This window comes from Aquarana catesbeiana, linkage group LG08 (assembly GCF_042186555.1).
Source record: "Aquarana catesbeiana isolate 2022-GZ linkage group LG08, ASM4218655v1, whole genome shotgun sequence".
NCBI lineage: Eukaryota > Metazoa > Chordata > Amphibia > Anura > Ranidae > Aquarana > Aquarana catesbeiana.
In genome coordinates, this window is record NC_133331.1 from 295,000,942 (window position 1) to 295,022,259 (window position 21,318).

A 21,318-nucleotide genomic window follows, 5' to 3' on the forward strand; every position below is an offset into this window, starting at 1 on the left:
ACATTGGGGGCTCGTCCGGGATTTGTGCCAAAATCTCAACTGAAGCAGACCTGTTTTCTGTGGTGTTTTGTTGCTTGTGCTGGGGGAAAAATGCTGTGTACATTGTTTAGGAAGAATAAGGCTGCAAAGGTTTCTGGTGCGCCCTTCCTATCTGGGCCAGAAATAGTCAGTGGATGTCTGTAGTAAAGGAGCTGGCTGGATATGCTTCTCCTTTGAACAGAGCTTGGGGTGGAGTCTCTGCTCTTTCCTCATATTTAGTCTCAAAAGTTTTGGGTTCAGTAAGGGAGAGATGCGGGCAGTTTGTTTTGCACTTCCTGCATGCTCTACATATTGAATCTGAAAAGAGGGAAAAGGCAGAATTAGAAAGAGATTTATTAATAGCTCTCCCTGCTGATAGGACAGTCTACTGATGAGAAGTTTGAATACAGCTGTGTCATGCTACTGGTGGAGGTAAAGTCTACCCCGTCCTGTGTCATTATGCCACAGAGGGGGAGGGGGGGATTGTCCTCTGAGTGTATATCTATGTACCAGTATTCAAATAAACAATTCATGTTCCAGCTTTGCAGCCAAACAAGTACTGCCTAGTTCTTGGTTGTAATATGCGGCTATAATATCTATATTCAGTATATGAGGGAAGCACTCAAGTGGAGTGTGGTCAGCGATTCCATTACAAGGGGATTATAGGACAAGTGTCCCCACCCCCTCTATCACTCATTGCCATCTTCCCAACACAAGAAGTCCTGCACTTCCTTATTTAGTCCATGATTTAGTCATGAATAACAGCGGGGCTGAGCCCCACCAGAGGTCAGAGAGTGAGGATGGGGGGGGAGAACAACCAAGATGAAGACTGGACTGATCCTGAAGACCACCATCATTGGGTTACTGACTCCTCCCTCATTATCACTTTCTGTTTAAGGTTCCAAAGTTGGAGGATGTTATCACATTATTATCAACATGTAAAAGTCTGTGCTCCAATCAAATCATCAGATATAAAATGTCCAGCTGGTAGGAAATGGGTGTAACAAAAGAGAATACATATTATGTGTATATATAGCAGTGGGTAGAGGGGAGAGAGTAGAAGTCAGGAGTATGTAATGTATAACAGAGTATATAGTGCAGGGGTCAGGAGTATGTAATGTACAATAAACTGATCAGCCATACTATCATGACCACCCGCCTAATGAGTTTTCCTCCCAGACTGAACCCCAGAATCTCCATAAATCCAGTCTAGATACATAAATTGTGTCTGCAGCACAGAGAAGAAGATTATCCGAGAGAAATACAGGAATACAGGACGGGGAACACAGCTCAGGAATGTGACCAGGGGATTACAGGCTGATATCATCCAGTCCCCGCCCTACTCGCCCTAATCAGTGAGCAGTATGGGTGGAGGAATGGATTTAGTGTTAATGACCCACCTGTGCTGATCTCTGTAGGAGTGTCCTCCTGTGTGGTATCCCAGGAATACAGAGGATGGGGACATCTCTCTGGTGGGTTCCTGGTATTAGGTGGCTCCATCTTACCTTTGTGTCTTTCTGAAAACTCCTCCATCACTCCATACTCCTCATCCTCCTCTTTATACTCTTCTTTGACAATAATATTAAAATCCTCAAGATTTCCACTCTGAAATATAATAAAATATTTATTGGAACATTTATGCTTCTGTATAAATCTTAACTAACTTAACTTGTAACAATGCAGATAATGTACAGATCCTAATTATACTATCAGTGATTGTTCCTCATCTACCTGATATTGGTGAGGGATGGTGTGACCTTCCTGTGTGGAATCCCGGGAATACAGAGGACGGGGACATCTCTCTGGTGGGTTCCTGGTATTAGGTGTCTCCATCATATCCTTGTGTCCTTCAGAAAACTCCTCCATCACTCCATACTCCTCATCCTCCTCTTTATACTCTTCTTTGACAACAATATTATAATCTCCGAGGTTTCCACTCTGAATATATAATAAAACATTCATTGTAACAAACATGCTTGTGTATAAATCAGAACTACCAATAATTATCAATCATCTACCTGATGTTGGGGGGGGGTGGTGTGACCTTCCTGCGTGGAATCCCGGGAATACAGAGGACGGGGACATCTCTCTGGTGGGTTCCCATTACTGGATCCATCTGTAGGAAACACACACACTGACTGAATACATTGTTTCTATGTGTTTATCAGATGATGGGGGATCTAGGTGGAGCCTCCGTACTGCTCTCTCCTTTACAATAAAGTCTCCTCTTACCCGGTGATGTGAGGGGCGGCTGATTGTCCATCATGACGTCCTTGTAGAGATCCTTGTGTCCTTCTAAATACTCCCACTCCTCCATGGAGAAATAGACAGTGACATCCTGACACCTTATAGGAACCTGACACACACAATGATACAGTCACCATCCAGACACAGGGTTATCATGATATAAGATGGTGGTGAATAGCTCTAGTTTCCTATGATTGTATGGCGGTGTCAGCCACCAATTTACCTAAGAACTCCGCATGAGCTGTGGGAAAGCCTTTAACGAGGAATCATCCCTACCGCTCACCTCTCCGGTCAGGTCTGTGTTTTATTAATAGAAATAAGAGTGATGTCATGTGACCTCCCAGAATCCTCCTCACCTCTCCGGTCAGGTCTGTGTATTATTAATAGAGATAAGAGTGATGTCATGTGACCTCCCAGAATCCTCCTCACCTCTCCGGTCAGGTCTGTGTTTTAATAATAGAGATAAGAGTGATGTCATGTGACCTCCCAGAATCCTCCTCACCTCTCTGGTCAGGTCTGTGTTTTAATAATAGAGATAAGAGTGATGTCATGTGACCTCCCAGAATCCTCCTCACCTCTCCGGTCAGGTTTTCCCTCACCTTCCCCCATAGGGGAGAAGAAAGGTTTCACATTTCTTAAGATGGAAAAGTTTGTGTATATATGAGAATATAAGTTCTTTATATTACAACATTTCTTAAATAGGATATTAATAAGATCATTGGGTTTTCAACTAATACAATATACATACTGATGTATGTAGTATTTCACCCAGATGTTATATTGTATAGGTTTAATGTTTTCATACACATTGTTCTTGCCCACTCCTCAGGAATGTCAATGCATAGAGACTGTGCAACCCCCATCCTTGGGTGAGAGGTGGGAGGGAAGCTATGTCTCATTAGAAGAGTCTGTAGGACAATAAGGCTCAGAGGAACTTTAAACCAGCCCTTTTAAAGTGGGGGGGTCAGATTTCAGGAGTAAAAGCTAGGAAGAGAAGCACAGTTAGACTGATTCAGGCAGACATTGAGGGAAGCTGCCACAGCTTCACACACAAACAAAGACACACATCTGATTCAATCTTCACCTTAAGAAATAATTACATTATTGATGTTATTTTTACGTTTTACATTGATATTGTTCTTGTAATATTTTGCCATTTTATTATTAAATCAATTTTTGAGTTTTTTACACGAGAACGGAACGGGTTTTCTTGGAACTTTCCTCATCAATATAATTGACAGAATATCGGTAATAATACCATAATAACGGTATTTTAACATGATCTTTAACAATCGTGTCATATTTTATACAAATCTTGGGGTGTAGGATTGAGATACCATTAACCTTAGGGTCTCTTTCCTAATACACCTTGCAGATTAGAGAGTTTGGCAATTATTTCAATTATTGTAGTCATTGCTTTGATATGTTCATAACCAACATGTATGTGTATATAGATGAAATGTATGGGTTATATTACCGCTATCAATTATTGTTTTTATCTTGCTAATCATGGTCCTATTGTACCAAAATAAACATATTTATATTTATACTATTGATAGTTGGTTGTCCCTCAGACTGCATGCTTCATACAAAGTCCCACTTGCCCTTATTGTCCCCCTTTTCTCAATAGATAGGGATGGAGGTACATGACCTAATTGGTCTTGACCTCATACAAAGTCCCACTTGCCCTTATTGTGCCCCCTTTTCCCGTATTTCTCAATAGATAGGGATGGAGGTACATGACCTAAATTGGTCTTGAACTCATACAATGTCCCAAACAATTGTTTTCTTTTCAAGGTAAAAAGTTCTAGTTGGTGGTGAAAAGGAGGGTTCTGACAAAAACAGAGTCGGGTCTCGGATCGTTCAGGTAACCAAAAGGTTTTGAAAGAACAAATAGCTTTTTAGGGGAGGTCAGTCACTATATTTTATGCTCTAAGGGTAAGTAGACTTGGAAGGTCTTAGGCGGCTTGGGCAATTTTAGGGACCCCATGCTGGAGACCTGGGGGGGTGATCAGACTAAGTCTCCTCCAATGCTAAACAGGAGCATACAGTATTGATACGGGTAGCAGTAGATATCCTCAACCACTTTCCACCTGTGTGACATCATATGACGTCCTGGACTTGAAGTGGCTACATCTGGTTGATGGCGGCAGCTACAGGCATCACCTGAATATCTTTATTTTCGGCTGGTGATTCTCTCTAACATAAATGAAAAGGGTTTCTGATATGGAGAACTCAAGGAAGGTGTGCCACATCCCGAATGTATCAAGGAACAAGGAGGAACCCCCTACGAGTGGGACTTTACAGGCACTACCACATATACAAACAGTATTAAAAAATATCAAATATTTATTGAAAAACACATATAGAATATTGCACATAAACATGGATGTATAAATACAAAAAAATGCAAAGAAAAGATATGGCTTCCTGAAGTTCAGGAAGCCATATCTTTTCTTTGCATTTTTTGTATATGTGGTAGTGTCGGTAAAGACCTACTCGTAGGGGGTTCCTCCTTGTTCCTCTCTAACATAAAAGCCATCCTAGCAGCTGATTAGCAGCTGGATTGCTTTTACAGGCAGAAGGAGGGGCTGTTTTTTTCCTACCACCACCCATTGGTGCCTCTCTTGGCTCTCCCGTGTGATAAGGGAGCCTGAGATCCGATCTGGTGGGCCTCTACTGAGTTACCACAGAGCTGGCCGAAGAGCAGATGGTCTCCGGCCATCTCTATGATCTTGGGAGGCTGGAAGCGGCATCAAGGCTGTGTGGCCAAATGGCCAATATAGTTCCCAAATCAATGAAGTGCAAAGAATCAGATTGGGTGGGGGGCAACTGTGGAGATAGACTACTAGGACCCTGTAGAGAAAGAACTTCAACACCCCCCCCCCCAGAGCCATATGCTGAGTATGAACTAGCAAGGCCATCTGACCCACACCCTTGTGATTATCAGGGCTGGGCTCAGCCCTTCCTTCTCTGAGCTGGCCGCTCAGCTGTCAGCTAATTGCCAGCTCCTACCTCTCCACAGTTACTCAGCTGTTGATGATATTCTGCTCGTCAGTCCTGCCTACTTAAGCCATCCAGTCCAGAGGTTCTCTGCCTTCGCCTTGGTCAACATCACAGAAACTTTCTCCTGCGATCCTGTTCAAGACTTGCTTTGCTGACATCCCTTCTGGATCCAGATCCTGCTTGCTGTTCCACTACATTGATACCTGACTTCTGGCTTGGCTGACTATCCGTTCTGGTTACTGAAGTTTTTATGTTTTTGACTACGTTGACACTATAGGCTACTGAACCCAGGCAACATCCAAAGATCACTGTTCTGTATGGTATGGAGCCGGGAGCTGCTGGTGCCAACCAAGGGAAGCCAGACCAAAAGAAAAAAATGGAGCACACATGCTCAGTAAAGCAGCTGAAAAAACGAGACCAGGTAGGCACCTCAGACTTGCACCAAACCACCCAGAAAATGGCAGCGGTGTAAATTGTCCCCTGGCTCCACGGCTGCGAAATGCTGTTTAGGAGTGTCACAGTCCACCCATGCTTCTCCATGGCCTAGGCTAAGGGTAGGCAACCTGGGGTCCCTCCAGCTGTTGCAGAACTACAAGTCCCATGATGCCTCTGGGAGTCATTGTAACTGCCAGCCTTGCAATGCTTCATGGGAAATGTAGTTCCACAACAGCTGAAGGGCCCCCAGGTTGCCTATCCCTGGCCTAGGCATACAAGCCCCAGCACCCTGGGACTGAATTTAAAGGCGCAAGTCCTGATTAGACAAGTGCAATTCGTTTAGTTTTTTTTACATTTTTTTGGACACAAATTTTATTTTTTGAGATTCGGATGTATCCAAATTTCCTGAATGGACATAGAAACGAATGGCAACGAACACCAAAAAAATGAAAACAAAGTTTTCATATCCATTTGTTTCATTCGGATGACGTCACGCGATGAGATAGTTTTTCCGGGCCAATGGGGAAGTTAAATTAATTTTTCAAATTAGTTTGTATTTTCGGAAAGCGAAAAATGAATGGATCAGAATTTTCGTTGTGTTTGTTCATTCGAAAGAACATGACGCCAGTTGATATTGTCCAATCAGCGCATGCCATATCTCTTGCTGGGTTGGGCTTGCATCCAAAAATATAGAATCCTTATGGTTTCGATAATATATTAATTATAGAGAAATCTTCAGAAAAAAAAAAAAAAAAAAAATGCAAAATTTTTTTGAATCCAGTCGGACAAACAAATTTACAAAACGAATGTCGAAGATACAAAATGAATTCTGAAAACGAATCGATTCAACATAGTGAATCTGATGAAACAAAATTCTTCAATTAACAAACGTATCTAAAACGAACACCCCCCCCCCCCCCCCGATGTCTTCATACTCATACTACAGTATCTCACAAAAGTAAGTACACCCCTCAGTCACATTTGTGTAAATCTTTTCTTCTATCTTTTCATGTGACAACACTGAAGAAATGACACTTGTCTACAATGTAAAGTAGTGAGTGTACAGCTTGTATAACAGTGTAAATTTACTGTCCCCTCAAAATAACTCAACACACAGCCATTAATGTCTAAACCGCTGGCAACAAAAGTCAGTACACCCCTAAGTGAAAATCTCCAAACTGGGCCCAATTAGCCATTTTCTCTCCCCGGTGTCATGTGACTCATTAGTGTTACAAGGTCTCAGGTGTGAATGAGGAGCAGGTGTGTTAAATTTGGTGTTATCGCTCTCACTCTCTCATACTGGTCACTGGAAGTACAACATGGCACCTCATGGCAAAGAACTTTCTGAGGATCTGAAAAAAAGAATTGTTGCTCTACATAAAGATGGCCTAGGCTATAAGAAGATTGCCAAGACCCTGAAACTGAGCTGCAGCACGGTGGCCAAGACCATACAGCGGTATAACAGGACAGGTTCCCCTCAGAACAGGCCTCGCCATGGTCAACCATAGAAGTTGAGGTCACATGCTCAAAGTCATATCCAGAGGTTGTCTTTGGGAAATAGACATATGAGTGCTGCCAGCATTGCTGCAGAGGTTGTAGGGGTGGGGGGGTCAGCCTGTCAGTGCTCAGACCATACGTCGCACACTGCATCAAATTGGTCTGCATGGCTGTTGTCCCAGAAGGAAGCCTTTTCTAAAGATGCTGCACAAGAAAGCCCACAGTTTGCTGAAGACAAGCAGACTAAGGAGATGGATTACTGGAACCATGTCCTGTGGTCTGATGAGACCAAGATAAACGTATTTGGTTCAGATGGTGACAAGCGTGTGTGGGGGCAACCAGGTGAGGAGGACAAAGACAAGTGTGTCTTGTCTACAGTCAAGCATGGTGGTGGGAGTGTCATGGTCTGGGGCTGCATGAGTGCTGCCGGCACTGGGGGGCTACAGATCATTGAGGGAACCATGAACGTCAACATGTACTGTGACATACCGTATATACTCAAATATAAGCCGAGTTTTTCAGCAAATTTTTTTGTGCTGAAAATGTCCCCCTCGGCTTATACTCGAGTCAAACACTTTACTGCAGCAGAGAATTACATTTTCCGAACCGAATTTGGGGCCCTGTATCTCGGGGCCACTTGGTGCTAGGAACCCCATATTTGGTGTGCAAACCCAGTGGAGCTAGCACTACAACATATCCAAAGCTGGGGTTCCTAGCACCAGGTGGCCCCGAAATACGGGGTCCCAAATCAGTTCAGAAAATGTCATTCTCTGCTGCAGAAAAGTGCTTGACATTTTCCGAACCGACTTTGGGGCCCCGTATCTCGGGGCCACCTGGTGCTAGGAACCTCAACTTTGGATATGTTGTAGTGCTAGTTCCACTGGGTTTGTACACCAAATTTGGGGTCAACTTAGTGTGACCACATTTCCAAACAGCCATTCAGGGAGTGGTAAAATTAGGTGCCTAGAGGCGATTCAGTTCGCATGTGCAGCACTATACAAATCATTCATTCATAAAATTAGGTGCCTCAGCTTATATTCGGGTTGGTTTATACTCGAGTATGTACGGTACTGAAGCAGAGCATGATCCCCTCCCTTCGGAGACCAGGCCGCAGGGCAGTATTCCAACATGATAACCACCCCAAACACACCTCCAAGATGACCACTGCCTTGCTAATGAAGCTGAGGGTAAAGGTGAAGGACTGGCCAAGAATGTCTCCAGACCTAAACCCTATTGATCATCTGTGGGACATCTTCAAACGGAAGGTGGAGGAGCTCAAGCTCTCTAACATCCACCAGCTCTGTGATGTCGTCATGGAGGAGGGGAAGAGGACTCCAGTGACAACCTGTGAAGCTCTGGTGACCTCCATGCCCAAGAGGGTTAAGGCAGTGCTGGAAAATAATGGTGGCCACACAAAATATTGACACTTTGAGCCCAATTTGGAGATTTTCACTTAGGGGTGTACTGACTTTTGTTGCCAGCGGTTTAGACATTAATGGCTGTGTGTTGAGTTATTTTGAGGGGACAGCAAATTTACACTGTTATACAAGCTGTACACTCACTACTTTACATTGTAGCAAAGTGTCATTTCTTTAGTGTTGTCACATTGAAAGATAGAAGGAAATATTTACAAAAATGTGAGGGGTGTACTTACTTTTGTGAGATACTGTACATACATACATACATACATACAGGTAGGATGTAAAGAATTAGACTCCATCCTGACTTTCCCTCCACAGTGGGCAGAATAGGTCTTCAGGGAAATGCAGAGTGGCCCTGGACCTGTACAGAAATCAGAATCTAACTCTACAGGATGCAGCACAGGTCAAGATGAGCGTCCAAACAGGATCCAGTATCTGAAGTAACATTAAAGCCCGACCCCGCATCTTTATCCAAGTGGGGTCAGGGTAGGGTTCCCTCAAGGCTCAGCTGAGGAGTCAACCAATCTGGGAGCTGCAAAAGGAGATGCAGTGGTTGTGGTGAAGCCAGGAATCCGGAAAGAAGAAGCTTCTGAAGTTGACCACACATTAGTAAAACTTTCTTTGAAAATTTTGGCTAAATTTTCTAATGGTTAGTGAGGTCAAATCAGCCTTCGTTTTCGATCCATAGTGACAAGAAGAGCTGAAGGAGCAGGATGGAATGTTTTTCTAAATTCTATCTGTGAATGTGGTTTTTACTTCAGAAATATTGTACATAATAATGTAATGAAACCCATTCAATTCGCTCAGAAAAATCGTACATATCGTAATGAACCCATTTAATACATCTGGGATTCCATTCAAATAGCGAGTCTGGATGAAACTCGCTTTCAAATGAAATTAGCTGATTCGATGATGGCAAGAAAAAAATTTTCTGAAGAAGGATTGTTCTACAAACACTGGAAAGAAAATCTCAACCCTGAATGTCCATCTGTAGAAAGAACAACCTTCAGAGGAAAGAGGGGGGTCCTCTCAGAAGGGATGGATTAAGGAGTCAAAACTGGTGGAACAATACATCTCCAAATGAGGAGAATGTTCTGGCCCCGTAAGTGGGGGATTGTTCTGCCCCTGAAGGGGTTAATCTAGGTTTCCACACTATATATGTGTGTATCGTCATCTGCTGGAGATAAAAGACATCACAGTGACTATGGAGGAAGAGGACGGAACATGACGGGGGGTTACTGGGTGTAAATAGAAAGTAAGATCTTATTACCTCCTCTGCTGCCTCTTCCAACAATGTCTCCTCGCTACTCCGTACCTCATGGAACGGTTTTGTCTTTACCTGACATCACTTCCTGTCTGTACCTGACATCACTTCCTGTCTTCCATAGAGACTTCCCATCTGGGTAGAAGTGAGATCACCACCATGTGGAGCTCAGAGGAACTGCACCCCCCGAGAAACGTCTCATAGAGGTTGATTTTTCCAAAGGCAAATATATACCGTTACTTTAGAGCTTAGTAAATGAGGCGAAGCTTGACTTTGCAAATAATACCCAATCACAAAGAAAAAAAGAAAACACCATATTTGCTTCCACATGATTGTATGATGGAAATCAGCAGAGCTTTGCTTCATGCTGTGTGTGTGTATGTACTGTATATCCTTATAGATGGGGTTATCTGCACTTCCAAGGGGGATAGATATATACTATATTACCAGTGGCTGGACCTGAAGACTGTGCTACACTATAATACCAAAAGTATTGGGACGCCTGCCTTTACACACACATGAACTTTAATGGCATCCCAGTCTTAGTCCGGAGGGTTCAATATTGAGTTGGCTCCGCCCTTTGCAGCTATAACAGCTTCAACTCTTCTGGGAAGGCCGTCCACAAGGTTTAGGAGGGTGTCTATGGGAATGTTTGACCATGTTTGTTCGATAGTTTCAAAAAACTATTAGATAAGCACCTGAACGACCGCAACATACAGGGATATATAATGTAATACTGACATATAATCACACACATAGGTTGGACTTGATGGACTTGTGTCTTTTTTCAACCTCACCTTCTATGTAACTATGTGAGGTCAAGCACTGATGTTGGATGAGAAGGCCTGGCTCGCAGTCTCCACTCTAATTCATCCCAAAGGTGTTCTATCGGGTTGAGGTCAGGACTCTGTGCAGGCCAGTCACGTTCATCCACCCCGAACTTGCTCATCCATGTCTTTATGGAACTTACTTCATGGACACTTGTCTGGAGACAGACCTAGGGTTGCCACCTGTCCGGGATTCACCCGGACAGTCCAGGTTTTGAATCAGGTGTTTGGGTTTTTCGGTCCGCCTGAAATCCAGACACATTATTCAGACTGGACTGTCCCTACACCTTACTTACATCAAGTCCCCCTGTGCAGCCGGGATGCCCTGGACAGGCAGAGCCCCTCCTCTGCTTCTATGGTTGCTGCTGCTCGGGGTGATCCTGCCAGGGGGGAGGACAACTACCCTGACCTGTACCAAGAGCTGGATGAGTCGGAGGATGACAAGGACTCCAGTAAGACTGATGAGAGTGGAGAGCCGGGGAGGAGACAGGGGGAAGGGAGCAAATTTATTATTACGAAAACTATGTATACATCCCACCCTGAATGCATGTGTGTGTAAAGGGGGTGGAACATGGGGGGAGGGGGAACTCTGCTACATTGTATCTGTGTACACATAGCAAGACACAATCTGGGTGTACACATAGTAGCACATGCTCTGTACTTTGTCACTTATGGCTGCCCAGCAACATCCCTGCGTCATTGTTATGTAACCTAAGCTCCTGGGGGGGCAGAGCGAAATGCGTCGGTGGCATGGCCTGGGCTGCCTCATATTCCTTCACAGTGATCTTGCAGCAATGTGCGGTCTACGGGATATCTTCTCTTTTCTACATGTAGACGTTTGGAGCCAAGACAAGCTCTTTTTTTCCGTCTGGCACTCTCAGCGGTTGGCGTTGGACTGTGGTACTTTGCGGCGCCTATATATTTTTGCATTTGGTTTACAAAAATTCTTTCATTTTATTTAACAATGTTGCTTTAAGCCTCTCCCAACGTTGAGCTTGTCCCGTGTGAAGTACAAGGTATGATGTAACCTGACTTCCCTGAACTTTATCACACCTCAGCGTTATTTCCGCACATGTTAAACTGGTTCCCGTGCCCGTTTACGAAAGCTTCTACAATAGTGGAGCAAGACGTGTCCCCGGCAAATTCGAGGGCGCTAACCTAGCATAATGGTCTTCCTGAACCCTCTCACCATTATAGGCGGGCTCATTGCGAAAATGGTACCATCCAGTTGGTCTGTATGTACTCTCCACTGATCTGAGTCTGCTTTCCCCACTATTAAATAATCCTCTCTTACCAGCCGGTCTCCATGTGGCCAATTTTGGGAGGCATGACACATCAAAGTGGCCTCTGGCTCATCTCTTTGTTCATTTTGATAACTGGTTCCTTTATATTTTACTCTTCCAGCGAGGCGCATCCTCGTTGAATTGGCCCATGAAGCTTCAGCTGTTGGCCTTCAGTAAGTCTTTACATTGCACAGGCATAGTGAACAGACCCCTCTGTCAGAAACCATGAATCAGACTGAGACAGAAGTACAGTTAAATCACACTTGTTTAATAATAATAAAAAAAAGGTAAACGTAGTCAAAACCAGAGCCAGAGTTCAGTAACCGGGACGGATAGTCAGACAAGCCAAAACGTCAGGGAGCCAGAGAACAGCGTAGTAGAACAGCAAGCAGGATCTGGAGCCAGAAGGAATGTCAGCCAAGCAAATCTTTAAGAGGAACACAGGAGAGCTTCTCTAGAGATGTGACCAAGGTAAAGGCAGAGATCATCTGGGCTGGATGGCTTAAGTAGGCAGGACTGACGAGCAGGATATCATCAACAGGTGAGTCACTGTGGAGGGATAGGAGCTGGCAATTAGCCAACAGCTGAGCGGCCAGCTCAGAGAAGGAAGGGCTGAGCCCAGCCCTGACACCCTCACTGATTTTGAGAACTTGCGTCTCCTTGGGGATGCACCTCGCCACACCCTCTCCACTGTATACAAATCCGTGATACAACACACTCATGGGACCCTTACAACTTTGAGGCTGGGTTCACACTATTGCGAATTGGATGCAGGTTTTTCCCCGCATCCAATTTGCATGTCAGGAGATTGTGACTGGCTCTGTATGGAGCCGGTTCACACATCTCCGGAGCGGCTCCGGTGCAAATTGCACAGCAGCCCTGTGTGTCTTCTGGTCTGTTTCCGGTCTGAATTCAGCCCAAAATTCGGACTGAAATCGGACCTGAAATGGTGAACGGGGATGTACCAGACCCCCTGCTGTGAGCCGCTCCATAAGGCCGCGTGAACCCAGGATTTCTAGATTGTGGTCCAGAGACTTAAGCCTTGTACACACGATTGGATTTTCGGCAGACAAAGCGGCAGACTTTTGTCCGAAGGGCGTGTGCCGGGAACTTGTCTTGCATACTAATGGCACACAATTGTCGGCCAACAAACACGAACGTAGTGACGTACTACGTGGAATTTCAGCTCTTGAGCCCCACCCTTTGGGCACCTTCTGCTACTGTCTGGTTTAGTGAGCATTGATTCCGAGCATGCGTGTTTGTACTTTGGACTTCTGTGTGACGCACAATACGAAAATCTGACAACAGACCGTTGTCCGCCGAAAATTTACTAGCCTGCCATCCAACATCTGTTGGCCGAAAGTTGAACAATTGTCTGAAGGAGCGTACTAATGGTCAGATTTTAGGCCAACAGTCTGTCATCACACAATTCCCTGCCGAAAATACGATCGTGTGTACGAGGCTTTAGGGCGTGAAATCCCTCCTGAAGACTGGAAAGCGGCTTTCAAGTTCACACATAATCTTCCACATCCTGTTATATCCAAGAAAAAAAACGATAAGCTTGCTTTCCAGATGGTACAGGGACCTTGTCACCCTCCATCGCATTTTTCATACCACTTCAGAGAGCTGCTGGCATTACCTCCTAACCGTCCCTGATTCTGCGGGACTGTCCCGAGATTTTAAGTAACTCCCGCAAATCTGAGCTGGAGCTCCCGGACCACAGTGCCAGGACAAGTTCCGGAACTGGGCTCCACTCAGTAGTGGTATCCTCAATAGGTGCAATGTGTGCTCTCACACACACACAGCACCAAGTGGGGATTACTGGCAGAACAGCTTGACAGCAATCTCTGCCCCTCCCTAATGCAGTGATTGGTTGCTAAGACCGCTGGCATCCTAGCAACCGATGACATATTTTGCAGGCCACCTCCCAGCTCTGCCCCCCCGCCTTCGTCTCCCGATTCCTGCCTCTCAGCGGCTCCTGACTGGTAAGCAGTTCTGAAGCCCTTTTCTTTCCACCTTGTCACACAGAAGCACTCCACCAGCTTCTGGGTGTTAGCCCCAGGCCCCCAGGGTATATGCCCCACATTTGCTGGTGGGTGCCCCCGGGTCCGGCCCCACAACCGCCCAAATTGTTTTTTGTTTGTTGAGGATTCCGGATGTGGATTCTTTCCCTGCCTGTCAGAACCGTGTAGCATGGAGCCGAGTGAAGAACTGTGAAACTCCTCCTCGGCTCCGTGCTACAGTCCTGATAATTGGAGCTGTCAGGGGGACTGTGCTGAAAAAAAGGACAGAAATATGTAGTATTCTGTATTTGTGAGAGCTGGGGGGGGGGGGGGGGGCACTAGTAAGAGCAGGGCTTTTTTTCAGCTGGAACATGGCGGAACTCATTTTCCTGCCATCTTCAGCGCTGAATGTATGCAATGGCAAGGGGTACTGGAGTGTGCTGGAGGGTCTATTGATGCTGGCTGCTGGGGGATCTATGGTTGCTGTGGGGATCTTTTGTTGTGGGGGTCTAGTGTTGCTGGGGAGGCTAATTATTTCTGGTGGAGGATCGACTATTGCTGGAGGGAGATGATCAATTGTTGCTGGGAGGGATCTACTGTTGAGGGAGGGGTCTATTGCTGCTTGGAGATCTATTGTTGCTAGTGGGGGTCTATTGTTGCTGGGGTGGGGGGTAGTTGTTTGTGGCAGCTCTACTGTTGTTGGGGGGGAGTATATTGTTGCTGGGTGGATATTTTGTTGCTTGGGGGGATCTATTGTTGTTGACTGCAGGGGATCTATGTTATTGCTTTTCTTGTTATTAGTGTCAAATTCCATACAAATTACTTCCATGCAAATTACTTGTTTCTATATTCCTTATAAGGGGTGGTAATGAGAGGTGGGTAGGGGGTGGAACCAAGGGACGGTGCTTTAAGGTGGGTAGGTGGCGGATACAAGGGGTGATGTGGAAGGGGGAGTACCTGCACCTATTACCCAAGAAAAAAAGCCCTGAGTAAGAAAGGAGGGGGGCATTGGTGAGAGAGCTGGGGGCATTAGTAAGGGAGGAGGTAACGCATTGGTGAGAGAGCTGGGGGGGCATTGGTGAGAAAGCTGAGGGGGCATTAGTGAGAGAGCTGGGGGGGGCATTAGTGAGAGAGCTGGGGGGGCATTAGTGAGAAAGCTGAGGGGGCATTAGTGAGAGAGCTGGGGGGCATTAGCGAGAGGTGGAGGGGCATTGATGAGAGAGCTGGGGGGGCATTAGTGAGAGAGCTGGGGGGCATTGGTGAGAGAGCTGGGGGCATTAGTGATAGTTGGGGGGCATTGGTGAGAAAGCTGAGGGTGCATTGGTGAGAGAGCTCGGGGGCATTAGTGAGAGCTGGGGGGGATTAGTGAAAGAGCTGGGTGGCATTGGTGAGAGAGCTGGGGGGCATTAATGAGAGCTGGGTTGGGCATAAGTGAGAGCTGGGGGGCATTGGTGAGAAAGCTGAGGGGGGCATTGGTCAGAGAGCTGGGGGGCCATGGTGAGAGAGCTGAGGGGGTATTGGTCAAAGAGCTGGAGGGGCATTGGTCAGAGAGCTAGGAGGCATTGGTCAGAGAGCTGGGGGGCATTGGTCAGAGAGCTAGGAGGCATTGGTCAGGGAGCTGAGGGGCATTGGTCAGAGAGCTGGGGGGGATTGGTGAGAGAGTTGGGGGGACAATAGTGAGAGAGCTGGGGGGCATTAGTGATAGTTGGGGGGCATTGGTGAGAAAGCTGAGGGGGCATTGGTAAGAGAACTGGGGGGCATTAGTGAGAGCTGGGGGGATTAGTGAAAGAGCTGGGCGGCATTGGTGAGAGAGCTGGGGGGCATTAATGAGAGCTTGGTGGGGCATAAGTGAGAGCTGGGGGGCATTGGTGAGAAAGCTGAGGGGGGCATTGGTCAGAGAGCTGGGGGGCCATGGTGAGAGAGCTGAGGGGGCATTGGTCAGAGAGCTGGGGGGGCATTGGTCAGAGAGCTGTGAGGCATTGGTCAGAGAGCTGGGGGGCATTGGTCAGAGAGCTGGAGGGGCATTGGTGAGAGAGTTGGGGGGGACAATAGTGAGAGAGCTGGGGGGCATTGGTGAGAAAGCTGGGGGGCACTGTTGAGAAAGCTGGGGGGCATTGGTGAGAAAGCAGAGGGCATTGGTCAGAGAGCTGGGGGCATTGGTGAGAGAGTTGGGGAGCAATGGTGAGAAAGCTGGGGGGCATTGGTCAGAGAGCTGGGGAGCAATGGTGAGAAAGCTGGGGGGGGCAATGGTGAGAAAGCTGGGGGGCATGGTGAGAGAGTTGGGGGGGCATTGGTGAGAAAGTTGGGGACCATAGGTGAGAGAGCTGGGGGGCATTGGTCAGAGAGTTAGGGGGCATTGGTGAGAGAGCTGAGGGGGCATTAGTGAGAGAGTTTGGGGGGCAATGGTGAGAAAGCTGGGGGTAATGGTGAGAGCTAGGGGGCAATGGTGAGAGAGCTGGGGGGCATGGGTGAGAAAGCTGGGGGGGGGCAATGGTGAGAGCTGGGGGCATTGGTGAAAAAGCTGGGGGGCATTGGTCAGAGAGCTATGGGGCATTGGTCAGAGAGCTAGGGGGGCATTGGTGAGAGAGCTGAGGGGGCATTAGTGAGAGAGCTTGGGGTGGCATTGTTGAGAGAGTTGTGGGGCATTGGTGAGAGAGCTGGGGGTTATTGGTGAGAGAGCTGGGGGGCATTGATGAGAGAGCTGGGGGGCATTGGTCAGAGAGCTGGGGAGCAATGGTGAGAAAGCTGGGGGGGCAATGGTGAGAAAGCTGGGGGGCATGGTGAGAGAGTTGGGGGGGCATTGGTGAGAAAGTTGGGGGGCATTGGTGAGAGAGCTGGGGGGGCATTGGTCAGAGAGTTAGGGGGCATTGGTGAGAGAGCTGAGGGGGCATTAGTGAGAGAGTTTGGGGGGCAATGGTGAGAAAGCTGGGGGTAATGGTGAGAAAGCTAGGGGGCAATGGTGAGAGAGCTGGGGGGCATGGGTGAGAAAGCTGGGGGGCATAGGTGAGAAAGCTGGGGGGGCAATGGTGAGAGCTGGGGGCATTGGTGAAAAAGCTGGGGGGCATTGGTCAGAGAGCTGGGGGGCATTGGTCAGAGAGCTAGGGGGGCATTGGTGAGAGAGCTGAGGGGGCATTAGTGAGAGAGCTTGGGGTGGCATTGTTGAGAGAGTTGTGGGGCATTGGTGAGAGAGCTGGGGGTTATTGGTGAGAGAGCCGGGGGGCATTGATGAGAGAGCTGAGGGGGCATTAGTGAGAGAGTTTGGGGGGCAATGGTGAGAAAGCTGGGGGTAATGGTGAGAAAGCTAGGGGGCAATGGTGAGAGAGCTGGGGGGCATGGGTGAGAAAGCTGGGGGGCATAGGTGAGAGAGCTGGGGGGGCAATGGTGAGAGCTGGGGGCATTGGTGAAAAAGCTGGGGGGCATTGGTCAGAGAGCTGGGGGGCATTGGTCAGAGAGCTAGGGGGGCATTGGTGAGAGAGCTGAGGGGGCATTAGTGAGAGAGCTTGGGGTGGCATTGTTGAGAGAGTTGTGGGGCATTGGTGAGAGAGCTGGGGGTTATTGGTGAGAGAGCCGGGGGGCATTGATGAGAGAGCTGAGAGGGCATTGATGAGAAAGCTGGGGGGGCATTAGTGAGAGAGCTAGGGGGTATTGGTGAAAGAGCTGAGGGGGCATTCATTTTTAGCCCCCAGGTTTCGTTTAAGCATTCCCCTTTTTCTCCTGCCACCATGAGAGGTATGGAATACCAGAGGTAGGTATCTGTAGAGTGTACGTTGATACGGCCACTTTGGAATACGATCTTTTCAAATTCACATCGAGATCTACGGCGAGTCTCTCACCCCGTCCTCTACCATCGTCTTACTATTTTTACTCCTTGGCTCCATTTAGTCCCAGAAAAAAATGTTGACTGTGGTTCTTTCCTTCATCAGCCTGACAACCGATTTCCAGATTCTGGAAGCCTGACCCTTCCCTCCCGTTATCCCAGCGGGTGGACACTGGACAGACACAGATGTGGCCACAGGAGACTCATGGGACAAATTTACCACTTTTGGTGGTTAGCTTTCTTTTGATCGTGGTCTGGTCTTGCTGACCCGCCATTCCAGAGCATTAGAGTTAAGTGTAGAGGGACTACTTGTAAAGTTGGAGGTGTAGTAGGGAGGAAGAGCCGCATAAGCCGATGCCTCCTATGTGGTGCCAATCCTGTCCCATATGGAGTGATACCAATGGCACTCCACCTCTTATCCCGGCTAGTGGTCTCCATAGTGGTGCCAGCAGCAGGAAAGAGGAGATCTTCAGGTCAGTGTGAAGTAATACACCGGGCATAACAGTATAGGGATGCTTTCACAGTGATGTGCTGCGGCTTACCCCCACCACAGGTGCAGTGTACCGGTAGCTTTTTCTGCAGGTTTGCTGCGCTTAAAAAGCGCTTCCCCTGCATCTCAATAGGTGCTTCCACACTGGGGTGGTGCGCTGGTGGGGCGTTGGGAAAAGTCCTGCAAGCAGCATTTTTGGAGCATGTTTGGGGCGCTTCAAAAACACCCATCTCCATTGAAATGAATGGGAAGCGCTTTAAGAGTGCCTTCAAAGCGCCTAAAAAACCGCCCTGAAGCTGTGGGAAAGTCACATGACCGGAGTGCAGTGTAGGATGCTGGGATATCAGGAAATCCTGTTGAGAGGAGAGAGAGAAGAGAGCTTGGATGCAGAAAATGACCAACCAATGCGGGCCGGAAAAGAGGATGGGATTAGCCAGAGGAGTTCATACACTCCATGGGGGCCCCACTGAATTGTGGGATCTCAAGAATACCCGCTAGGCCAACTGGACTAGGAAGAACATGGCATGGAATACCATCGCTGAAAAACACATACAGGACTGGAGTGCCCTTACCAGAAAGTAAAAATCCAGCAAAAGTGAATGCCCAATCCCCTTATCCCCAACCCTAATCCCAGTCCCGCTAGTCCCAATCTTCTAATCCCCAACCCTAATCCCAGTCCCAATCCCCTAACTGTAATCCCAGTCCCACTAGTCCCAATCCCCCAAACCTAACCCTAATCCCAGTCCCAATCCCCTAATCCCCAACCCTAATCCCAGTCCCGCTAGTCCCAATCCCCCAAACCTAACCCTAATCCCTGTCCCGCTAGTCCCAATCCCCCAAACCTAACCCTAATCCCAGTCCCAATCCCCTAATCCCCAACCCTAATCCCAGTCCCGCTAGTCCCAATCCCCCAAACCTAACCCTAATCCCAGTCCCGCTAGTCCCAATCCCCCAAATCTAACCCTAATGCCAGTCCCAATCCCCTAACCCTAATCCCAGTCCCACTACCACAACCCTTATCCCAGTCCCAATCTCCTAACCCTAATCCCAGTCCCACTAGACCCAATCCCCTAATCTCAGTCCCAATCACACAAACCTAACAATAATCCTAGTCTCACTAATCCCAATCCCCTAATTCTAATCCCAGTCCCACTAGTCCCAATCCCCTAAACCTAATCCCAGTCCCACTAGTCCAAACCCCCTAATCTCAGTCCCACTAGTCCCAATCCCCTAACCTTAGTCCCAATCTCCTAAACCTAACCCTAATCCCAGTCCCACTAGTCCAAACCCGCTAATCTCAGTCCCAATCACACAAACCTAACCCTAATCCCAGTCCCACTAATCCCAATCCCCTAACCCTAATCCCAGTCCCACTAGTTCCAATCCCCTAACCTTAGTCCCAATCCCCTAAACCTAACCCCAGTCCCACTAGTCCTGATCCCCTAACCCTAATCCCAGTCCCACTAGTCCCAATCCCCTAACCTTAGTCCCAATCCCCTAAACCTAACCCTAATCCCAGTCCCACTAGTCCTGATCCCCTAACCCTAATCCCAGTCCCACTAGTCCCAATCCCCTAACCTTAGTCTCACTAGTCCCAATCCCCTAAACCTAATCCCAGTCCCACTAGTCCCGATCCCCTAACCCTAATCCCAGTCCCACTAGTCCCAATCCCCTAACCTTAGTCTCACTAGTTCCAATCCCCTAAACCTAACCCTAATCCCACTAGTCCCAATCCCTTAACCTTAGTCCCACTAGTCCCAATCACCTAAACCTAACCCTAATCCCAATCCCACTAGTCTCAATCCCCTAACCCTAATCCCAGTCCCACTAATCCCAATCCCCTAACCCTAATCCCAGTCCCACTAGTTCCAATCCCCTAACCTTAGTCCCACTAGTCCCAATCCCCTAAACCTAACCCTAATCCCAGTCCCACTAGTCCCGATCCCCTAACCCTAATCCCAGTCCCACTAGTCCCAATCCCCTAACCTTAGTCCCACTCCCCTAAACCCAGCCCTAATCCCAGTCCCACTAGTCCCGATCCTCTAACCCTAATCCCAGTCCCACTAGTCCCAATCCCCTAACCTTAGTCCCACTAGTCCCAATCCCCTAAACCTAATCCCAGTCCCACTAGTCCTGATCCCCTAACAGACCCACTAGTCCCAATCCCCTAACCTTAGTCTCACTAGTCCCAATCCCCCAAACCTAACCCTAATCCCAGTCCCACTAGTCCCAATCCCCTAACCGTAGTCCCAATCCCCTAAACCTAACCCTAATCCCAGTCCCGCTAATCCCAATCCCCCAATCCCCTAACCACAGTCCCACTAGTCCAAACCCCCTAATCTCAGTCCCAATCACACAAACCTAACCCTAATTCCAGTCCCACTAGTCCCGATCTCCTAACCCTAATCCCAGTCCCACTAGTCCCAAGCCCCTAACCTTAGTCCCAATCCCCTAAACCTAACCCTAATCCCAGTCCCACTAGTCCCGATCCCCTAACCGTAATTCCAGTCCCACTAGTCCCAATCCCCTAAACCTAACCCTAATCCCAGTCCCACTAGTCCTGATCCCCCAACCCTAATCCCAGTCCCACTAGTCCCAATCCCCTAAACCTAATCCCAGTCCCACTAGTCCCGATCCCCTAACGCTAAACCCAGTCCCACTAGTCCCAACCCCCTAACTTTAGTCTCACTAGTCCCAATCCCCTAAACTTAACCCTAATCCCAGTCCCACTCCCCTAACCTTAGTCCCAATCCCCTAACCCTAATCCCAATCCCCTAACCCTAATCTCAGTCCCACTACTCCAAACCCCCTAATCTCAGTCCCAATCACACAAAGCTAACCCTAAACCCTAATCCCAGTCCCCTAACCTTAATCCCAATCCCCTAAACCTAATCCCAGTCCCCTAACCCTAGTCCCAATCCCCTTACCCCAGTCCCACTAATCCCAACCCTAGTCCCAATCCCCTAACCCCAGTCCCACTAGTCCCAATCCCCTAACCCTAACCCCAGTC

General features: G+C 47.8%; 1 protein-coding gene across 1 annotated transcript in view; it reads right to left on the reverse strand.

Moving 5' to 3' along the window:
- LOC141106816 (uncharacterized) overlaps positions 1-21,318 on the reverse strand; it is an 84,422-nt gene that overhangs the window by 2,647 nt on the left and 60,457 nt on the right. The window contains exons 10-11 of the mRNA XM_073597744.1: positions 1,750-1,881; positions 1,524-1,623 (exon numbers count right to left, since the gene is read on the reverse strand). Coding sequence (XP_073453845.1) covers positions 1,524-1,623; positions 1,750-1,881 — 232 coding nt within the window. The remainder of the gene's footprint in view (positions 1-1,523; positions 1,624-1,749; positions 1,882-21,318) is intronic.